This window comes from Ambystoma mexicanum, chromosome 2q (assembly GCF_040938575.1).
Source record: "Ambystoma mexicanum isolate Mex_15411 chromosome 2q, UKY_AmexF1_1, whole genome shotgun sequence".
Classification (NCBI taxonomy): domain Eukaryota; kingdom Metazoa; phylum Chordata; class Amphibia; order Caudata; family Ambystomatidae; genus Ambystoma; species Ambystoma mexicanum.
Window position 1 is genome coordinate 1,285,740,829 of NC_090924.1, and position 18,040 is coordinate 1,285,758,868.

Here is an 18,040-nt window from a genome sequence, read left to right on the forward strand (position 1 = left end):
CAGGTTAGAGTCTCCCTATACAGAGCCTCAACCACCGCTACTGATCTATAAATGATCTACTTTATAAAGGAGTGGGTCTTGTAATCCCTCTGCAACCATTTCTGGAACTCTTTATTTGCCTCCTGGCTATTTGCCTATCCTTTTGCACCGGACTATTCTCGAAAACTGTAGGAAAACATTGGGAATCATCCCATTGAGTCCTATAGGAGAACTTTTGGAAAAACATTAGTATCCCAATTGCTACCATGAAGGTATGTTGGGTTACTAATGCGATAAATCTCCTTGGTGAAGCCAAAAGTAAATAGTAGCTGCCCCGCACCTACTTCCTAAAAGCAGTGTAGGGTGACCTAATCACCCTAGATCCAAAATGGGGGCTTAAAAAGGAACCCTGACCTAGAAGCCAAATGTGCTGCATAAACTAAAAAAAGGGGATGTAGTGGTAACAAAATAAAAGAGGAGTAAAACGCCGGAGAGTACGGTAGGAAGGTCAAAGGGACAAACACGTTTTCTGATCATTGTCTGCATGAGCGTAAGAGACAGGAGCCTGATATGCACCCCATGCTAATCAGTTAAACATTCTAAGTGCTATCAAGTGCAATGAGAACAAATTAATGCACAAGTGGTGGGTAGGTCTTTAGAGACTAATTCCACAGAATTCCAACCAAAGACCCTACAAGAGTGTTTCTCTAAAGTGGACCCTGGATGTTAGGCAGACCATCCCTGAACTCCCTGGGCTATCAACCAGTTGGTAACTACGAGGTCTCAAAGAAACAGAAGATTACATCATCTCCCAGGATGCATCCTGTCAAGAGCTCTAAAAACCAGGAGCGGATTACGGAATATCTACCAGGGATTCAGAGGAAGATACACCATGGGGAAACACTAGCACATTCAGAGGCCCATTAAACAACAGGCGCAGATTCTGGAATTGGGAAACCAAACTCATTCCAACTTTCCCTTTACGGCCACAGTGCTTGCAAAGGTGACTGCATTTCCCTCTTCCCCTGCAACTGAAGCATTAAAGAAGACAAATGTCCCATTGCCCCTTCCCAAAGGAATTATTTTATTGTTTTTCACAGGTGGGAACCTTTCTCCAGGTTTTCCTGTACCTGGTGATGGCATTTCAGACAACAAAAACCCACAACCGATTTTCCGTGGACCAGAAAAGTCAGGAGGCAAGGGAGGAGCGGAAGAAATCCAAAATGGCAGCAAGCCTTTTAAAAACTTCCCCCTGGCTTAGACTAGAAAAACAATTATACAATCAATTTGAAATCTGCATCAGCCAATGAGAGAATGGGGAGGCCTTTTAAAATGAGACCAAGAATCACAGTGTCTCTGGGCAAGCACTGAGGAGGAGTTTAAAGAAAATGGAGAGTCACAGAGAAGGGGCAACTCTTCAGCCCAAAAGAAGTGTGCGCCAGAGGAAAGGTGAACCTCTGTCGAATCTGATTATGATTGTTTATTTTTAACACGCTTAATATCCAGAGGTTTCTAAGCGCGGACCCGGGGATCAAACCTGTGTTGCTTCGTGTCGTCTTGCTTCCAAAGCGAGCGTGTTGCCCCTGAGCTATCCTCCCAAGCTGCAGAGAGCAAGGGGTGAGAGGCCGGAATCCCAGAAGAGGGGAGTGCTCTGGGGGTTGAGGGGAGGCAAGGAGAGCTCTATGAGCGCAGAAAGAGGGTGGGTGCTAAAGGGAGGAGGAAGAGAGCTCATTGAGACCAGTGCAAAGATACCTCTGAAATCAATGACCCAAGAGAGTGAGGTGGTAAGAAGTAGTAAGAGTGATTTAAATACCCCGCATTGGGGACGTGTAACAAAAGAGTACCACCCCAGAAAAGGGGCATGCACCAGTAAGGCGGAGGTGAGCCCTGTAAGCCCAGAAGAGAGATTCTCCATTGACTAGAGAGGGTAGAGGAGGACCTTTGGGACACTGGCCGTGTGGGGGGGAAGACCCAAAATATCGAGAGGGGGAAGATACCTTGCTGTCTGGAACTTTCTGTATGCCTTTCTTTGATGCACGAAATATACAATCCAGAGTAGAGTGATTTCATTTCCCCAAGGTCCTTTATGTTACAGCCATCTTGAACCAATTTCCATGCAATAGTTGTATGTTTTACTGTTGCTTAATAAAGCCCGTTAGCGATACTAGTGTCAGTAGCTGTGTGTTTGCTCGGTCTTGTGACAAGGGGGTTGAATAAAATGAGACTGCAGAACACACAAAAATTTAATTCTGCCGTAATAAAGCTTTAGTCAATTTTGTAGGCAGTTGAGTAGGACATCGTTGCCAGTGGCATATAATGCGAGAGATTCTACAGGATCAGAAGTATTATGAGGCCATGGCTCGGGGAACAACCAAGTACCTCTTCATAAAAATATGCCTTTGCAGATTGCATCACTATCCCATGATGATCCAAAATACCAGTAATGGAGGAGTTTACTGGATCCCAGCTCACTCAAGAATGGGTTTACATATTTGCTTTCATGAACTTTGGTGAGGGAATACATTGGAAACAAGATAGTAGTGTAATGTTGATAATCAGGATTCTATTTCCTCAAGAGAGCAGCAACTATAGCATTTTTGAAAGCGCCTGGCACAGATCCTGCTGGAGGCAAACTCTGAATAGGCTGAGTATGTCTGCTCTGATATGTATAAGCATTAATTCAGATAATAGGTCAGGAACATTTTAGGGTGTAAGTTCCAAATATGGATTATAGGCAGAAAGTGAGAGATAGAGAAATAAGGTGAGCGCGATTAGAAGTGAGCATGAATGCGAGAAAAAGCTTGGGAGAGAGAGCACGAGTGATCAGGAAAGAGACAGAGTGCAAGAGAGCACTTGCATGCAGGGTTTTGAGTGTTTGAAATTGCACGGGAGAATTGTCGGGGAGGGGGATGTTGCTGGGGATACTATTAAGAATGAAGTCTGGAAACACTTAAGAAAACTGGCCTCTGTCTTTCCACCAGTGCCAAAGAAAGTAATTTGGGTTTTATTGGTGCCTGTCTGAGACAAGGTTAAAATTCTTAAGGAACTATGGGAAGTACAGTTCTTTTTTCTTTTCATTTAACTGTCCAGTTTGCATTTTTGGGAACATAATTAGCCCTAATAAAGTGGGCTTATTTCGTCATTGGTTCATGCATAAATAAGTCTTAATTAAGAGAAGTGAAATCTGTGAATACCTCATCCGCCCCTCAATGTCTCAGTGAGTGATGGAATAACTAGCTTTAACCTCTGGACTGGTGTTTCCTAGGAGAAAGATAGGATGCAGGGGTGGGCAGCCATTGCCTAGAAGCAGACTCAAGGGGTTACATAGTGTCTTTTAATGACCCATAATGTCTGTACGTTTGAAGCAGCTTTAATCGATTTATAAGCTTTGCAGCAATGTAATTCCAGAATGTTCATTCTGGTTTGTAAAGAGATGCACAATGAGCATACAGGAGAGGTTTCACAATGCCCACTTCACTCTCAGACCCCTCGATAACCTACTTGAATCCCAATCCAGGTTATTGCAGTCCGAACAAATGGGACTGAGAGTCAGTCAAAGGGGAACACTGGCACATCATGCACACAGCTTTAAAGGATAGGAAGAATGAAGTGGTATACGACGTCATGCAATGATAATAGAAATTCTGCAAATGACCAAGCAATAGGTCAAAACAACAAACTTTGAATAGCTGTAGGTTGAAAGAATAGATTGACCTGAGTCTCTCTCTATGGCCACTTATGCTGCACACATTTTATATATGTTCCTACCAACACTCAGCATAAAAGAATTTGTATCTCACCTGAATGATATGTGGAAGGCAAGTGTTGTCCGAGAGCAGCCTCTTCACCCTGGGCAACGGTCTTATGATGGCATTATCTTCATCCCTAGAATAAATATTTCTTTACTGTCAGGACAAATACAATACATATTTAGAATCTGTGATATGTAGACTTTTAGCAAACCCAAATGTATGACCATGGAAATCCAAGTATATAGCTCATTACATGCACGATTTACAAGACTGGCCATGGCCTAGTGCTAAAAAGCATTAGCACCTGACCAAAGAGTCATTCCTCAATGAACGTCTGTATAAACACATCTGCTGCATGTGCTCCGATTATGTGTGTGAAAGTTCGCAAAGGGCTGCAAAGAATGGTGGGGTAAAGAAATGCGTCTTGTTGGCTTTTATTTTCTACTCAACCAAACAGCAGGCTATGTTTGTAATAATCTATGTTAGAAATAGCGCAAATACTTGCCATGGCTCGAGTATTATGTTAAAAGCTAGGAACAGGGTAGGTAAATTAAATATTAGGCAACACAAATTGCTTTCCATGGCATATTAATCACATGCAAAGTTAGGTAAGAGCCAGGCCTATGATATTGAATAAAGTGAGCTGCAGTCATCAAAATGTTTTATATAGTAGAAGTACTAACACCAGACACATATCCAGATATCCCAAACTGCTCTGAAAGAATAATTAAGTGTACAAATCAGACTGCCTGCTAGGGAAATTATCATTTCTGTGCTAACTCACTTCAAACTTAGAGACCACCAGCTCTTTTGCTGGACTTTAGTTCTTTTTATCCTATAGGGAGTGAGAGACCTTTTTCTCACTCTCTCATGTATTTTGATCTGATTTGGACTCTGTTTTCTTTGGTTTTGGAGTCTGACAAACTCCATAGGCATCTACATTTTGTATTGTGACACACAGCACCTTCAGTGCAATGCCACAGAGATGCCTTTGGATTTCTCATAAGGTTTAAATACCTTCTCTTGGGCAAACTACTGTTCCCTAGAGTAGTAAAGTGAAATTGACTTTACTTGCCTGTTTTTCCTATGTAGGTCCATTATACCCCATCTTATGTGGAAGTACTGGGGGTTACTTAGTAGCCCCATATCCTACTTAGTCCCTTATCCTACTTACTCATATAACATTTGTTTATGTTACCCTCACGACTTTTAATGGCTGGTGGCAGTGGTTTAATTTTCCTACCATTGTGCGTTTTTACCGCAGGCTGAATCCTCAGCTGCAGTAATGCACCCATGGGTGCCCATTTTGTCAATATGGCCCTGGTCGTCTTTTTTCGCCATTTCTTGTTAGTGAGGTCTTTCTTGGGTTTTACTCTGCGCACCAAACTAGGTTTAACCCTTTTTTCGTTTTTGCCTTTGGCGGGCTTCAGTGTTGAAACCCGCCTCTGGCTCCAGTGTGTCTGGCAAGGCAGGAAGCGAAGGAGGTGCCCGAAACTCCCTGTCCTTAGTCTCCTTGGTTACCTGAATCCACCCAGTGCTGATTGGCTGGCTGGCTGTCTGTCTGTCCTTGCAGGACAGCCACCCTGCTGTGTGAGTGACAGCTAGGCTGTGCATGAATGGGAGAAACCTGCATAAAAGGTGAGGTCTCTTGAACAGAAGGCAGAGTCGACCAATGGACGAAACATCTGACGAAGGAAACTGGAAGAGAAGCTTGCTGCACCCTCTTGGACCGTTGAACTGCCCAGTGAAGCCCTGCTGCAGTGCTGAAGCTCCAATTTCGTATCGACTAGAGAAGCCCGGAACTGACAACTTCTTCCCTTGGGTTGGGGGGACCAACTGACCCCAAGACGAACTTTGCTGGAAAACCTCTCCCTGCTGGCTGTACTTCTTCACTGCTGCTGGAACCGAGTGCCTGGGGGGAGGAAAACCAGAATCTAGTGCATTGTCTTTAAGCCGGACCAGAGCTCCAGGAAGATCCAGAGGACCCTCCCGAAGCAGGACAACCCAAGCTCGAGCCCCCGCACCAGAGTGCTGGACTCCAGAAGCGAGGGGAACCAATCAAGTGTCCAACATCTGCAGTGGTGCTATTTACCGGTAGCTGAAACCGTGAAGTGCCGCCGATTTGAAAAGAGCCTGCTGACCTTCGAACTGCAGGGCAGGAGTCCTCCAGATGTCCTCCATCTTGTCCCCACGACTGAGGCCCAGGAACCCAGGATCTGCAAGACTGCAACCAGAACAGAAGACAGCTGCATCCTATTCTTCAAACCTAAGGTACTGTCTTGACTAAGGGGTACTTACTTCTCGTGTCTTTAGCTTGCTTGTTCTCACTGGATACTTGTAGTAGCTGCTTTTTGCATAGTTGGTTTCAGCTCTGCCCTTCACAAGCCTACCTGCTTGTGGCCCAACAGGGATTCTTTTAATACAAACTCCCTACAAACATTATTCAAGACTTTTGTGCGATCTAAAGAAGTGCCTCGGCGCCATAGGCATTGTACAAATTGACTTTGGCTGTCCTGGCTCCCTGTAGACTCTTCTGACCTATTGACTTTGGTTCAAACTGTCCCTCATAGGTGGTACATATGTTTAACTTGTATTGCTGGGAAAAATCTAATCTAGACTTCATTGGGAGATTGAAAAGTATTCATATGCTCTGAGAATCTGTTAACCTTTTCCTTCCCTAACCTTTTCCACCAACTCAGAATTGTATTAAGTGAAAAAAGTGATATATCAATGCCAAACATTGTACTAGTAATTGAAGTTACCTCAGGGTGTAGGAAGTGTGCAGGAAGTGTGTGTGTGTGTGTGAGGCATCCCAAAAGGGTATCTACTTGCTTATCTGAACTCTAAGAATGTGTTATGAAGTGTATTTTTATTGTTGCATATTGCCCTTTTTAAAGAAGGCTTATTTAAAACTGAACGTTAAATAATTATTTGACTAGAAAATCTTGAGTACAAGTGTTATTTGGATACTTGTAATTGTGAATCTCAGTGTTATCTCTACAGCTCACATTTACCCCTCTTGAGATAAGTCAGGCTGCTCAGTCACTCTATCAACTTGTGTAGTGCAGACCTATACCAACAGGTGGGTTACCTATTACCAAGAGGACAAGGCTGGTGTAGTCTCCGACAGGGTTACTGCCTCCAATCTTGCCTAACACTTGTTTTTGTACCGCCCTCTCTTGAGGATGCTTCAATGACTAACCTTAGAGGAGGAAGGCTAACACCTGACAGGAAAAGGAAGCCAAAACTCTCTAAGAGAAGGTAACATGGTCAGAGCAACAAGGCTCAACTCTCAGGAAGGGTTAGTAGGTCGACACAGAAGTACAATTAAGTGAAAAAACAGAATTCCAGAAAAGACACTACTCTGATATACTCAAAGAGATACCCGTTTATAAAGTAAAACAAAGTAGCATGAGTCCAAATAAGCACTCCGAGTAATTATACACAGAATTTAACAGATACCAGCATATTATAAAACAGTAAAGTGGATACATGGACTCTCCTAACCCCAGTGGCTATATGCGGGTCCTTTACCAAGGGAAAGCAAACATAAAAAATAGGACAAGGGGAGAACCAAGAAGCATCAAACCTAACAAGCAGCTAAGTCCCCTATGGCCTGCACCATATAGTGCAATCTCCAATAGACGCATACTAACCCTGGTATTTGTGGAAGGTCCTGTGACCTAGCGGTCAGCACTTAACACGTATAGGTAGGGTATGGGAAAAGAAGGGAAACCCAATTCTACCAACAGGAAAAATATGTAATAACTCACTTAGGCCTAAAAACAGTACTCCATATTAATTTCAACTCCTTGGGAAAAATCATAATTTATAGGCTGAGAGAGAATGAAACAGTTGTAAACCATAACCAAAGAATTCAAAAAATGATGAAACATTTTAGCAACAGTTATATATATAGGATACATTACTCACCGTAATCGTATTTCTGATGCTTGTATCTGCTTAGATTCACATGCTGTGCATAGGCCGACATCTAGTGGAAGCTGCGGAGTATTACAGTTTGTTTTTCGAAACTCGAAAATGGGCATCGACACAGGCGTGTCAGTAATACTATCCCTAGTGTGACGTCCACTGTACCCAAGATCCCTCACGCGTCTAGGATCCTCAGATTGTATTTTTTCTGACATGAGGAAGCATGAGGAGTAGCGTGAGTACAGATAATCCAAGCAGATAGACAGAAAGGTAAGACTACAAGCAATCATGCGCCTTCTCTCGGAGGGGAGGAAGGGTGGGTCGCATGTGAATCTAAGCAGATACAAGCATCAGAAATACGATTACGGTGAGTAATGTATCCCTTCTGAGGATTGTGGAATCTGCTTAGATCACATGCTGTGCATAGATTAACGAGCAGTACCAGAAGAAGGAGGTGGGATGTGAGAAGGGTCATGAGCAAACAGGTGTCTTAGAACCGCTTGTCCCACTTGTGTATCTGTCTTGGAATGAGTGTCAATGCAGTAATGCTGAGTAAAAGTGTGAATAGAGCTCCAAGTAGCTGCTTTGCAAATGGTGTCGAGGGGAACATTTGCAATGAAAGCCAGAGTGGCCCCAATGCCTCTAGTAGAATGGGCCCTTGGCGTAAAAGGCAGAGTTTTTTCAGAAAGAGAGTAACACAGCTGTATACAGTTGATAATCCACTTCGAGATCGCGCCTTTAGAGACGCGAACCCCCTCTCTGCCTGTAGCTACGGAGACAAACAGTTGATCTGTTTTCCTTAGCGGTCTGGTTTTATTTACATAGTAGAGGACCGCCCTACGCACATCAAGGGTGTGTAGTTTCACCTCAGCTGAGCTTTGCGGGTTCTGGAAGAAAGCCGGAAGCTCGATGGACTGGTTTACATGGAACTTAGATATAAATTTAGGTGAGAACCTAGGGTGTGTGCGTAAAACCAGTTTGTCTTTGTGGATAGTAAAGAAAGGATCCTGCACTGACAGAGCCTGAATTTCACTGACCCTTCTTATAGAGGTAATGGCTACTAAGAAGGCCGTTTTATAAGTCAGGTGTTTGAGACTACTTTTATGCATGGGTTCGAAAGGGGGGCCCATGAGCTTAGCTAGCACCACATTGAGGTCCCATCCTGGCGGTGGGTTTGAAATAGGAGGGTGAAGTCTCTTTACTCCTTCCATGAAGGCTTTAACTACTGGTACTTTCCACCACGATACTTTGTTATGGGATGTGGTGTAAGCCGAGAGGGCTGCCAGGTGTACCTTCAGAGAGTTAAAAACCAAACCTGCGTCCAGCAGGTGGAGCATGTATGTTACAACGTTGGAAGGAGTGCAATCAACTGAGTTGATTTGTTTATTCTGGCACCAAATAACGAATCTCTTCCACTTGTGAAAGTAACAGTGCCTTGTGTTTGGTTTCCTGGATTCTTTTAGGATGTCCATACACCTCTGTGGTAAATTGAGATGCCCAAACTCTATGACCTCAGGAGCCATGCTGCCAGGTTCATTGAGTTGGGTTCCTGGTGCACTGTTTGACCTTGTTGCTGGGACAGTAGGTTGTACCAGGCTGGGAGTTTGATGGGCTCGCACACCGCCATCCTGCGTAGGTGTGGAAACCATGGTTGTCTCGCCCACATGGGAGCAACTAGGATGAGCGTCATCGATTCCTTGTTCATCTTGTACACCACCTTCCTGATGAGAGGAGTTGGTGGAAAAGCGTACGCAAACATCCCTGACCAGTTCATCCACAGGGCGTTCCCTTGGGAGTCTGGCTGGGGGAACCTGGATGCAAATCCTGGGCATTGTTTGTTTTCGCTTGTGGCGAATAGGTCTATAGTGGGGAAACCCCACTGAGAGAAGAGATCTTCTATGATATCTCTGTGAAGGACCCATTCGTGTTCTTCTGGGAGGGAGTCTCTGCTTAGGGCATCCGCTAGGGAATTGAGCTCCCCTGGAACATGTTGTGATGACAGGAAGATGTTCCGTCTGAGTGCCCATATCCAGATTTTCTGGGCAAGCTTGGACAGATTTGGCGAACGAGTCCCTCCTTGTTTGTTCAGATAGAACATGGCTGTCGTGCTGTCCGTCCGGATCTGCACCGACAAGTTTAGCAGATGGGGCTCGAACGCCCGAAGCGCTCGGAATACTGCCAGAAGCTCTAGCAGGTTGATGTGGTTCGTGGCTACTGAGTGAGACCAGAGACCCTGAGCTGTGTGGTGGAGATGGTGAGCTCCCCACCCAGTCAGGCATGCATCTGTAGTCACCACTGCCTGTACTTCGGGATCGTAAAAGGGTGTTCCCCTTGCGAGATTCTCTCTTGTCCACCAGTGTAAGCTCTGTACGAGTGTTGGCGAAACGACCACTAGATCGTCCCACCGACCACTTGCCTGAGACCACTGTTTCGCCAACCATTCCTGCATGGGACGCATGCGCAGACGCGCGTGGGGGACCAGGTAAATGCATGATGCCATCATGCCCAGTAACCGCATTGCTTTGCGTACCGTTATTTGTTGACCTGACTGATAATGTGGAATTTGCAGTAGTATATTCCGAATTCTCTCTTCCGAAGGGAAGGTCAACCCTTTCTGAGTATCTAGGATTGCTCCTAGGAACTGTTTTGAGGTGCTTGGCACCAGACTTGACTTCTTCTCGTTGATAGAGAAGCCTAGTTCGTGGAGGAGGTCGATAGTCCTCTGAATGTTTGACCTGCAAATTCCTGGGGTTTCCCCCGTTATGAGCCAGTCGTCCAGATAAGGGTACACTGGGATTGCCTCCCTGCGTAGGTGTGCAGCTGCCACCGCCAGTACCTTGGTGAATACCCTTGGTGCTGAAGCTATCCCGAAGGGCAGTACCTTGAATTGGTAGTGGCGACTGTCCACCTTGAAGCGCAAGTATTTTCTGTGCGCTGGGAGCATGGAAATATGAAAATAAGCATCTTTCATATCCAAGGTTGCCATGTAATCCCCCTTTTTTAGGAGGGGGATTACCTCTTGTAGCGTGGTCATACGGAATTTTTGGGGCTTGACATACTTGTTGGCAGGCCGTAAGTCCAATACTGGGCGCATTGTCAAATCTTTCTTTGGCACAAGGAAGTAAGTTGAATAGATACCCTTGTTTACCTGGTGTCCTGGGACGAGTTCTATCGCGTCCTTTTCTAGCAGAATGGCGATCTCCTCGAGAAGGATCTTCTGATGTTCTATGGAGTGTATTCTTCGTCGTGGAGGGTGGTTCCGGGGACGCTGCAGTAATTCTATACAATATCCTGTGGACACTGTTGACAGCACCCATCTGTCTGAGGTGATCCCTTCCCAAGCCTGGGTGAAGTTGGAAATGCGTCCCCCTACTGGGGTTGCGTGAGAAGGGACCCTGAACTGAGCGTCATTGCTTTGGTGGAGGCGTGCCACCTCCCTTGTTGGGGCTGCCTCTGCCTCTTCCACGACCTCTCTTGTTACCCCTGCCGTAACTTTGGGTAGACTGCTGGTTGTTGTTCCATTGTGTACCCTGTCCTTGGGCATAGTTGCCTCTTTGTGAATTTTGGCCGCGTGGGCGACGAAAATTACTGTTCCCCCTCTGGTTAGGGGGTTTGTTGGTAAGCTGGCCAAGGGACTTGAGAGTCTCGTATTCGTCCTTGGCATTCTTAAGTGCGTCTTCGACCGCTTTCCCAAACAATAGATCGGGTTCCACCGGCTTGTCTATTAATGAAGCCTGGGTTTCTGTTTTGAACCCCGACTGCCGTAACCACGCATGTCTCTTGATAACAGTACCTTCTGCTATCAATCTTCCTGCGTTGTCCGCGGCGTCGAAAGTTGCTTTTAATATGCAAACACGGCTCTCCCTTCTGCCGAGATCCGAGCCAACTGGCCCTTTAACGGTTCAGGAGCAGAGGCTATGAGCGCAGCGACCTCTTCCCATTGATGGCAGTTGTAACTTGCCAACAGGGTGGTGGAGTTTGCAATCCTTGCTTGGTAGGCGGACGTTGAGGCTACCTTCCTGCCAAACCCGTACAGTTTTTTGCTCTCCTTGTCGGGAGGAGCTTCTGACGACGATAAGGGTGTCCCAGCCCTCTTCCGAGTGTTGCTAACCACTAGGGAGTCTGGTCTAAGATGTCCTCTTATATAAAGAGGATCAGACTGGGCTGCCCGAAAAAGTTTTTCGACTCTGGGGTTGACGGCTCTGGTGAGGTTAGGATTCACCAGGGATGGATCTATTCCACTTTGGATGGATTTAAGGATAGGGATGGTCTGAGCGACCGGCCTCCTCTCTCCCACCAACTCTTCTGCGAAGTCCCTTTTCTCCTGTACACCGTGGGTGTCGATGTGAAAATGTTCTGCTGCGCGAGCGAGAACTTCATTAAGGAGGGGCTGGTTATCAACTGGCGAGTCGGTAACTGGGGCTTCGCTCTCTACCGGGGAATCTACTCTGTAAATTTCCTGCTCATCTTCTACCTCCTCCAGGTCCTCTTCATCCGCATAGTATTCAGTCCCGGTTTGTTCCTCCATAATTTCAAACTCCTGGTCCCCTACAGGGAAAGGCTGTCCTTGGTATCTGGGGTGTGGAGTAGAGTATGGAGTAGAGTAAGGCTGCACCTCGAAGGGTTCAGGTCTTTCAAACCGGGCCTTTTTACTTAGGGGGATAGGATCAGAGGAGCCTGAGGGTGTGGCCCCTTGAGGGTCATATGAAAGGAAATGTTCTGGGTTTTTGTCATAAAAATCAGCTAAGGAAGACATCCTTGACATGACCCTGTCTATGTCTTCACTGGACCATTCTTTGGAACAGGGTATGACTTTAGTAGGCAACTTAGAGGACTTATCAAGGGTACCCTTGCTGGATGTTGATGTCCCAGTAGATTTGTGTTTGTCTGTCTGCTTAGGGTGGAAGGATGGTCTTACAGGAATGGAAGGCTGTGCTTTCCGCTGTTTCCCCACCTCCCCGTGCGTGGAAAAATGTTTTCCCTGCCCCTTGGAGGCCCCAGAGACTTTCAACGCCTGACGTCTAGGGTCGGGAGAGGTATTGTGTTTCGATCGTGGGGCCTCGCTGGTGTTAACTGCGGCCTCGGTCTCCTGGAGCGCGGCCTGGGGGTGGAAGTCGTCTTCGTCTTCCGACGATCGAACTTCCGTTAATCTAGGGAGCGAGGCACTCTTGGCAAGAGTGGATGATTGCCTTGCGTCATGAGGCGATCTCGATTGAGAGCGCCCAGAGGACACCGAGTCGGACCGTTCTATCTGTGCCTCTTTCCGAGAAGTCGACGTCGTCGAGGTTCGGTTGGACTTAGTGTGCTTAGTGTGTGTAGGGTGTGTAGCGCTTGCGTCGCCGGGGGTCTTCCCCATAGCCGCCCTGCCGGACAACCTTCCGAGGTCGGGGACCTGCGCTCGGCAGTCTTTCGACGCCGTAATGCCCTCGCCGTCCGAAAGTACGGCGTCGCTGCCATCGCTGAAGGCACCCTCCGCTGCCATGGCCGCCTGCCTGGCGTGGTGGGCCCAACGCTTTGTCGAACGGTCCTTAAGTGTCTTAGGCTTAAAACTACTACACGCTCTGCAGTTCGCTTCGGGGTGGTCCCTCGGCAAGCAGAGATTGCACGTGGCGTGCCTATCGACCCAAGGGTATTAGCGGTTGCACTTGGGGCAGAATTGGAAAGGGGTACCCTCCATACGCACCTTGAGGCAGCGGGCTGGTAAGTGTAGGAAATATATAAGGTGTACCTATATACCAAGAGTGAAGAGTATGTACCACCCCCCACTCTCCCTACTTGCAGGGCCGAGGCCAGCGGCCTACTAGGCCCGGGCCGAGGCCAGCGGCCTTCCGAGGCCCAGATCCGTCGTGCAGCAGCCGACGGTCGATGTCTTCTCCAGCCGTCGTCGAGTGTCGACGTTGGGGCGGGGAAGGATGTCAATAAATAATTTTAAACTTCAATAATTAGCAAAAGTATGGCTAAGGCCAGGGGACTCCGCAAGATGCTTCCGACCAGTATGGCGGAAAAAAACAATCTGAGGATCCTAGACGCGTGAGGGATCTTGGGTACAGTGGACGTCACACTAGGGATAGTATTACTGGCACGCCTGTGTCGACGCCCATTTTCGAGTTTCGAAAAACAAACTAATACTCCGCAGCTTCCACTAGATGTCGGCCTATGCACAGCATGTGATCTAAGCAGATTCCACAAGCCTCAGAAATTATATATATAATATATAATATATATATATATATATATATATATATATATATATATCACAGTTAAGTACCATAAATCCCAAACCTGGCCCAGCGATCATTGCACCTGGAGCAGATCCAGGACAAATGTCCAGGGGCAGGTAAGTATCACAGAGTGAATTTTAGGAGAGTTGCACAAAACTTCCCAGTTCTATTGGAACGAATGGGAGAAATGTAAAGGGCCACCCACTTTAGTGGAAGTATCTGCGATGGGCAACACCAGAGACGCCCCAGAGGAGAGTTTGAGGTTGGAAAATTGACCCTGGGCCCAGAAGTAACAGCAGCAGAACAGGAGCCTCGCATGTATCTCCAGAGTGGAGGGAGTGCCTCGAATAATCATACGTTCTTTACAAAGGCTCTTCCTAGGATCTTGATCATCAAAGCCTGGAGCGAAAAATTCGGCAAGGGAGACTGCAAGGAGAAGGTATAACCCAAGCAAATGGCACCCAGCAGCAGGGTGAACAAAAGAAGGCGGCAGCAGAGCAACAAACAGTCCCAGGACGGATGCAATGACTGGTAGCACCCCTGAACCTCCCAAGCTGATTATCTGGTGGGTAGCTGAATCTTCAACCACCTTCTGCAGTGGCCCACAGTCAATCAGAAGATTCTGGCGATAAAGGGCAGGTGGAGGCAGCAAAATGGACCAAAAACGGTTCTGGTGTGCATGGCTTAAACAAGCAGATGGGAGGAGACTGCAGGAGACATCAGGGGTCCATACTGGTCCCCCCTACACCTCCCGCCACCCTAGGATTAAAAAATAAATTAAAAAATAAATAAACACTGCATCTAGACACGATGGCCAGTTGAGGTTTCTAAACATTGAGCAGGCCTGCTTCCTCCTCGTTGAAGAACAGTTAACAAAGAGAATGCAGAGTCAGTAATAAGCTGAAATACCCTTGCACAAAAGGGGTTGGCTCAAGGCCAGCCAAACACTACAAGGGGTTGGGGGTCAGCTGACACATTGGTTCGTCAGGACTCCCCCCTTCAGCCTTAGCCTCCCCAAAGGAAGTGAGGAATAATCAAAGGACCTTTAGGGGCCTAAACCAGTTAGGGCCATTATGGAGTCTGCTACTGTGGCTCGCAAAGCGCTCACATGGGCAGAACGGTAATTCTAAGGCCTACCTCGTGGTCACCTCGACAAAGGAGGCCCTGAAACACAAAATAGTTGAGCAGGATTTTTAAAAAAACACATTGTTACCCCAATGACTACCAAAAAGGTACATTGGGCTACCAACGTAACAAAATGGCTTGCACGCTTGGTGAAGCAAAGACTAAAGTATAGCTGCCAACAACCTACTCCCTAAAACCAGAATAGGGTGATAAAGTACTGTAGGGCAAATATGGTCACACCAGACGTGACGCAATACCAAATACTTTATATAAGGTGAAAAGTGCCTCTGTCCAATAAAAAGTGAGAAAGGAACCAAAAGAAAGACAGGAGGGTGGGGGGAGGAATCCAAAAGTTGAGGAGCACAAAGAGTGGCCCTAGAATCCTCAAAATAGTCATTCTGACTTGACCTAACACCACACCTTGGCCAGTCTTACTATGAGCACCCAGAAACTCAGTCAGGTATCACTTTTGTGGCAAATGTACAAAACTAGACAGAAGGAACAAGTTACTTACCTGTAACTCTTGTTCTCCATCATTGGTAATAGAAGTTGCAGGTAAGCAACTTGTTCCGTCTCCAGCAGTGGATCTTTCATGGATTCACATGCTAACTGAATAAGATTATACAGCAGTATATATACACAACCAATGGGAGGCATTACAGTGCTTAAGAAGCAATTGAAATCATCTTTGGAACATTTACCCAATGCAAATAGGTTGCAAATGACTATTTGCCAACTCTAGACCCCTCCCTGCAATCCCTATTGATGCAGTAGAACCTTGTTAAGGTATGGACAGACCTCCAAGTGGCTGCCCAGCCGATGTCGAGCAGGGTAACACCAGACAGGGAAGCCGTAGTTTAGATGCCATGGTTCCAGTGGAGTGTATTTGTGTTCTTCCTGGCAACGGCTGTTTGGCAAGCTGATGGCAGTGTGAAATGCACGCAGATAGCCACCTGGAAAGGGAAGATTTTGCTAGGGCCCTACCCACAGGTCCGAACGCCAGAAACAGCCGTTATGACTGGTGGAATTCCTATGTGCAAGCCACATAAAACATCAGGGCGCGTGCGACATCGAGAGAGTGCAAAGCCTGCTCTGGCGGAGAAGAGGCAGAGCCAAAGAACACAGGATGTAGCAGTCGTATATTTAGGTGAAACACAGAGGGGACCTTTGGCATTAATAGCAGGGTTCGTTCAGAGAACAACATTGGACTGGTGAAAAACCAGATATGGAGACTTGCAGGATAATGCTTGCAGTTCCCCTACTCGTCCGGCTGAAGAGACGGCAACTGGAAATGCAGTCTTCCAGGAGAGGCACTTCAACAGAGCACGGTGTAGAGGCTGAAACGGAGGGCCCATTAGCTTGGAGAGGACCACATTCAGTTCCAAAGCTGGAGCTGTGGCTCGTACAATAGGGGGGTGCAGGGGGGGGGGGTTTTAGGACGCACAAAACAGTCCAATGAGAAATTCCTTCATGAGTCTCTGGGACCACAGAGAAGGTTGGTCCGTGGTGCGCATGTAGTGGGAAATGGCTGCCAAATGAACCTTGGACGAATGTGCCAGACCTGCCTTAGCAAGAGACAGGAGGTATGATATTTATTTATTTATTTTAATTTGTATAGCGCACTACAGCCCAAAGGCATTGAGGTGCTGTTGCATGATATTGTTTTGTTTACAAAAAAAGAAAACTTGGTTCATGGTAGTTGCTCAAGGGTTCCATAGAGCATAAACTTAGTTGTTGTAACATCACATTTCCTCTGATGAGGAGTATAGTCAATAAACAAACACTACAGATTTCTGATCCAACCTTGGAGTAGGCCAAAGAAGGGTTGCTATATTATACAAATAACAGTCTTAATCGCTTTGCGAAAGGCTGAGTGAGAGTCAATCCTCCTAATGTGAGGACAAAGGGTATTCCAGTGGGTTGCGGCCATGGTCGGGAAGCTTGTGCCACCAGCTCGAAATCTGAGTCTTGGGAATGGCAATTCTGTTTGTGTAGGCCGCTCCGATGGGACTGGCTGAGAGTGGCTTAGCAATTCTTGGTGCCAGGTAGAGGAGGGGCTCCAATAAGCAGAAGTTCGGTTTTCTCCGTATTGAGGCAAAGCCAATTTTCTGCCATCCAAGTTTGGATAGTTGAGTAAATGGAGTTGAGGGTGTTCATGGCGGACTTGTAATCACCAGTAAGGGGGATAAGCACCTGTGTATCATCCTCATAATTGGTATATGAGATGACCAGGGTGTCCAGAATGCTGAACAGTGGCCTCTTGAATAGGTTGTATAATGTAGGCGAGATGCAGGATCCTTGTGGGACGCCACATTTTCTGTTGCTTGGGTGTGCACAGGCTGAGTCAGAGAAGACTTTCATAACCCTTTCCTGAAGAAACGAGGTGATCCAAGCACAAGCCTTGGGGGAGAAGTTCGCTGCAGAGGAGAGATGGTGGCAGAGTGTGTTATGATCCACCAGGTCAAATGCTGCGGATAAATCAAGAAGCAACAGGAGTACAGGTTTGGCTGCGTCACGGAAGTCGTCCATTTGATTTTTTAGGTCTACGAGTGCTGTTTCAGTGCTGTGTCCTGGGTGGAAACCAGACTGCTGAAAGCCAAGAAGATGGTTGGTTTCAAGGAATTTTTGGATTTGCAGATAAGCTGCTTTATCCAGGATTTTTAATAGGAATGGAACTGTAGTGATAGGTCTATAGTTCCCTGAGACCTTAGGGTCGAGTGATGGTTTCTTGAGGAGAGGACGTACCCAGGCTTCATTAAGGCCAGTTGTGACATGGCCAATCTGGAAGGATGCATTAATGAAGACTGATGAAAGGGGCCAGGGTGGGGGCACAATCTTTGATGAGCTGCGCAGGGCAGGCATCTCCTTTACAGTAGGAAGGTTTAATGGATTTGAGGAGGGCCAAGACTTCAGGTTCACTCATTTCCTTGAAGTCGAATGACGGGGGTCCCTCAGATCCCGGTTCAACAGACTTGCTGCTATGTAGGTTAGCAATTTGGTGGCTGAGTGCCTGTTGATGTGCGAGACTTT

General features: G+C 46.7%; 1 protein-coding gene across 3 annotated transcripts in view; it reads right to left on the reverse strand.

Moving 5' to 3' along the window:
- The window catches only part of DNAJC13 (DnaJ heat shock protein family (Hsp40) member C13), a 2,820,731-nt gene that overhangs the window by 1,193,547 nt on the left and 1,609,144 nt on the right, over window positions 1-18,040 (reverse strand). For all 3 annotated transcript variants that reach the window (XM_069648714.1, XM_069648713.1, XM_069648715.1), the window contains one exon: window positions 3,780-3,864. In XM_069648714.1, coding sequence (XP_069504815.1) covers window positions 3,780-3,864 — 85 coding nt within the window. The remainder of the gene's footprint in view (window positions 1-3,779; window positions 3,865-18,040) is intronic.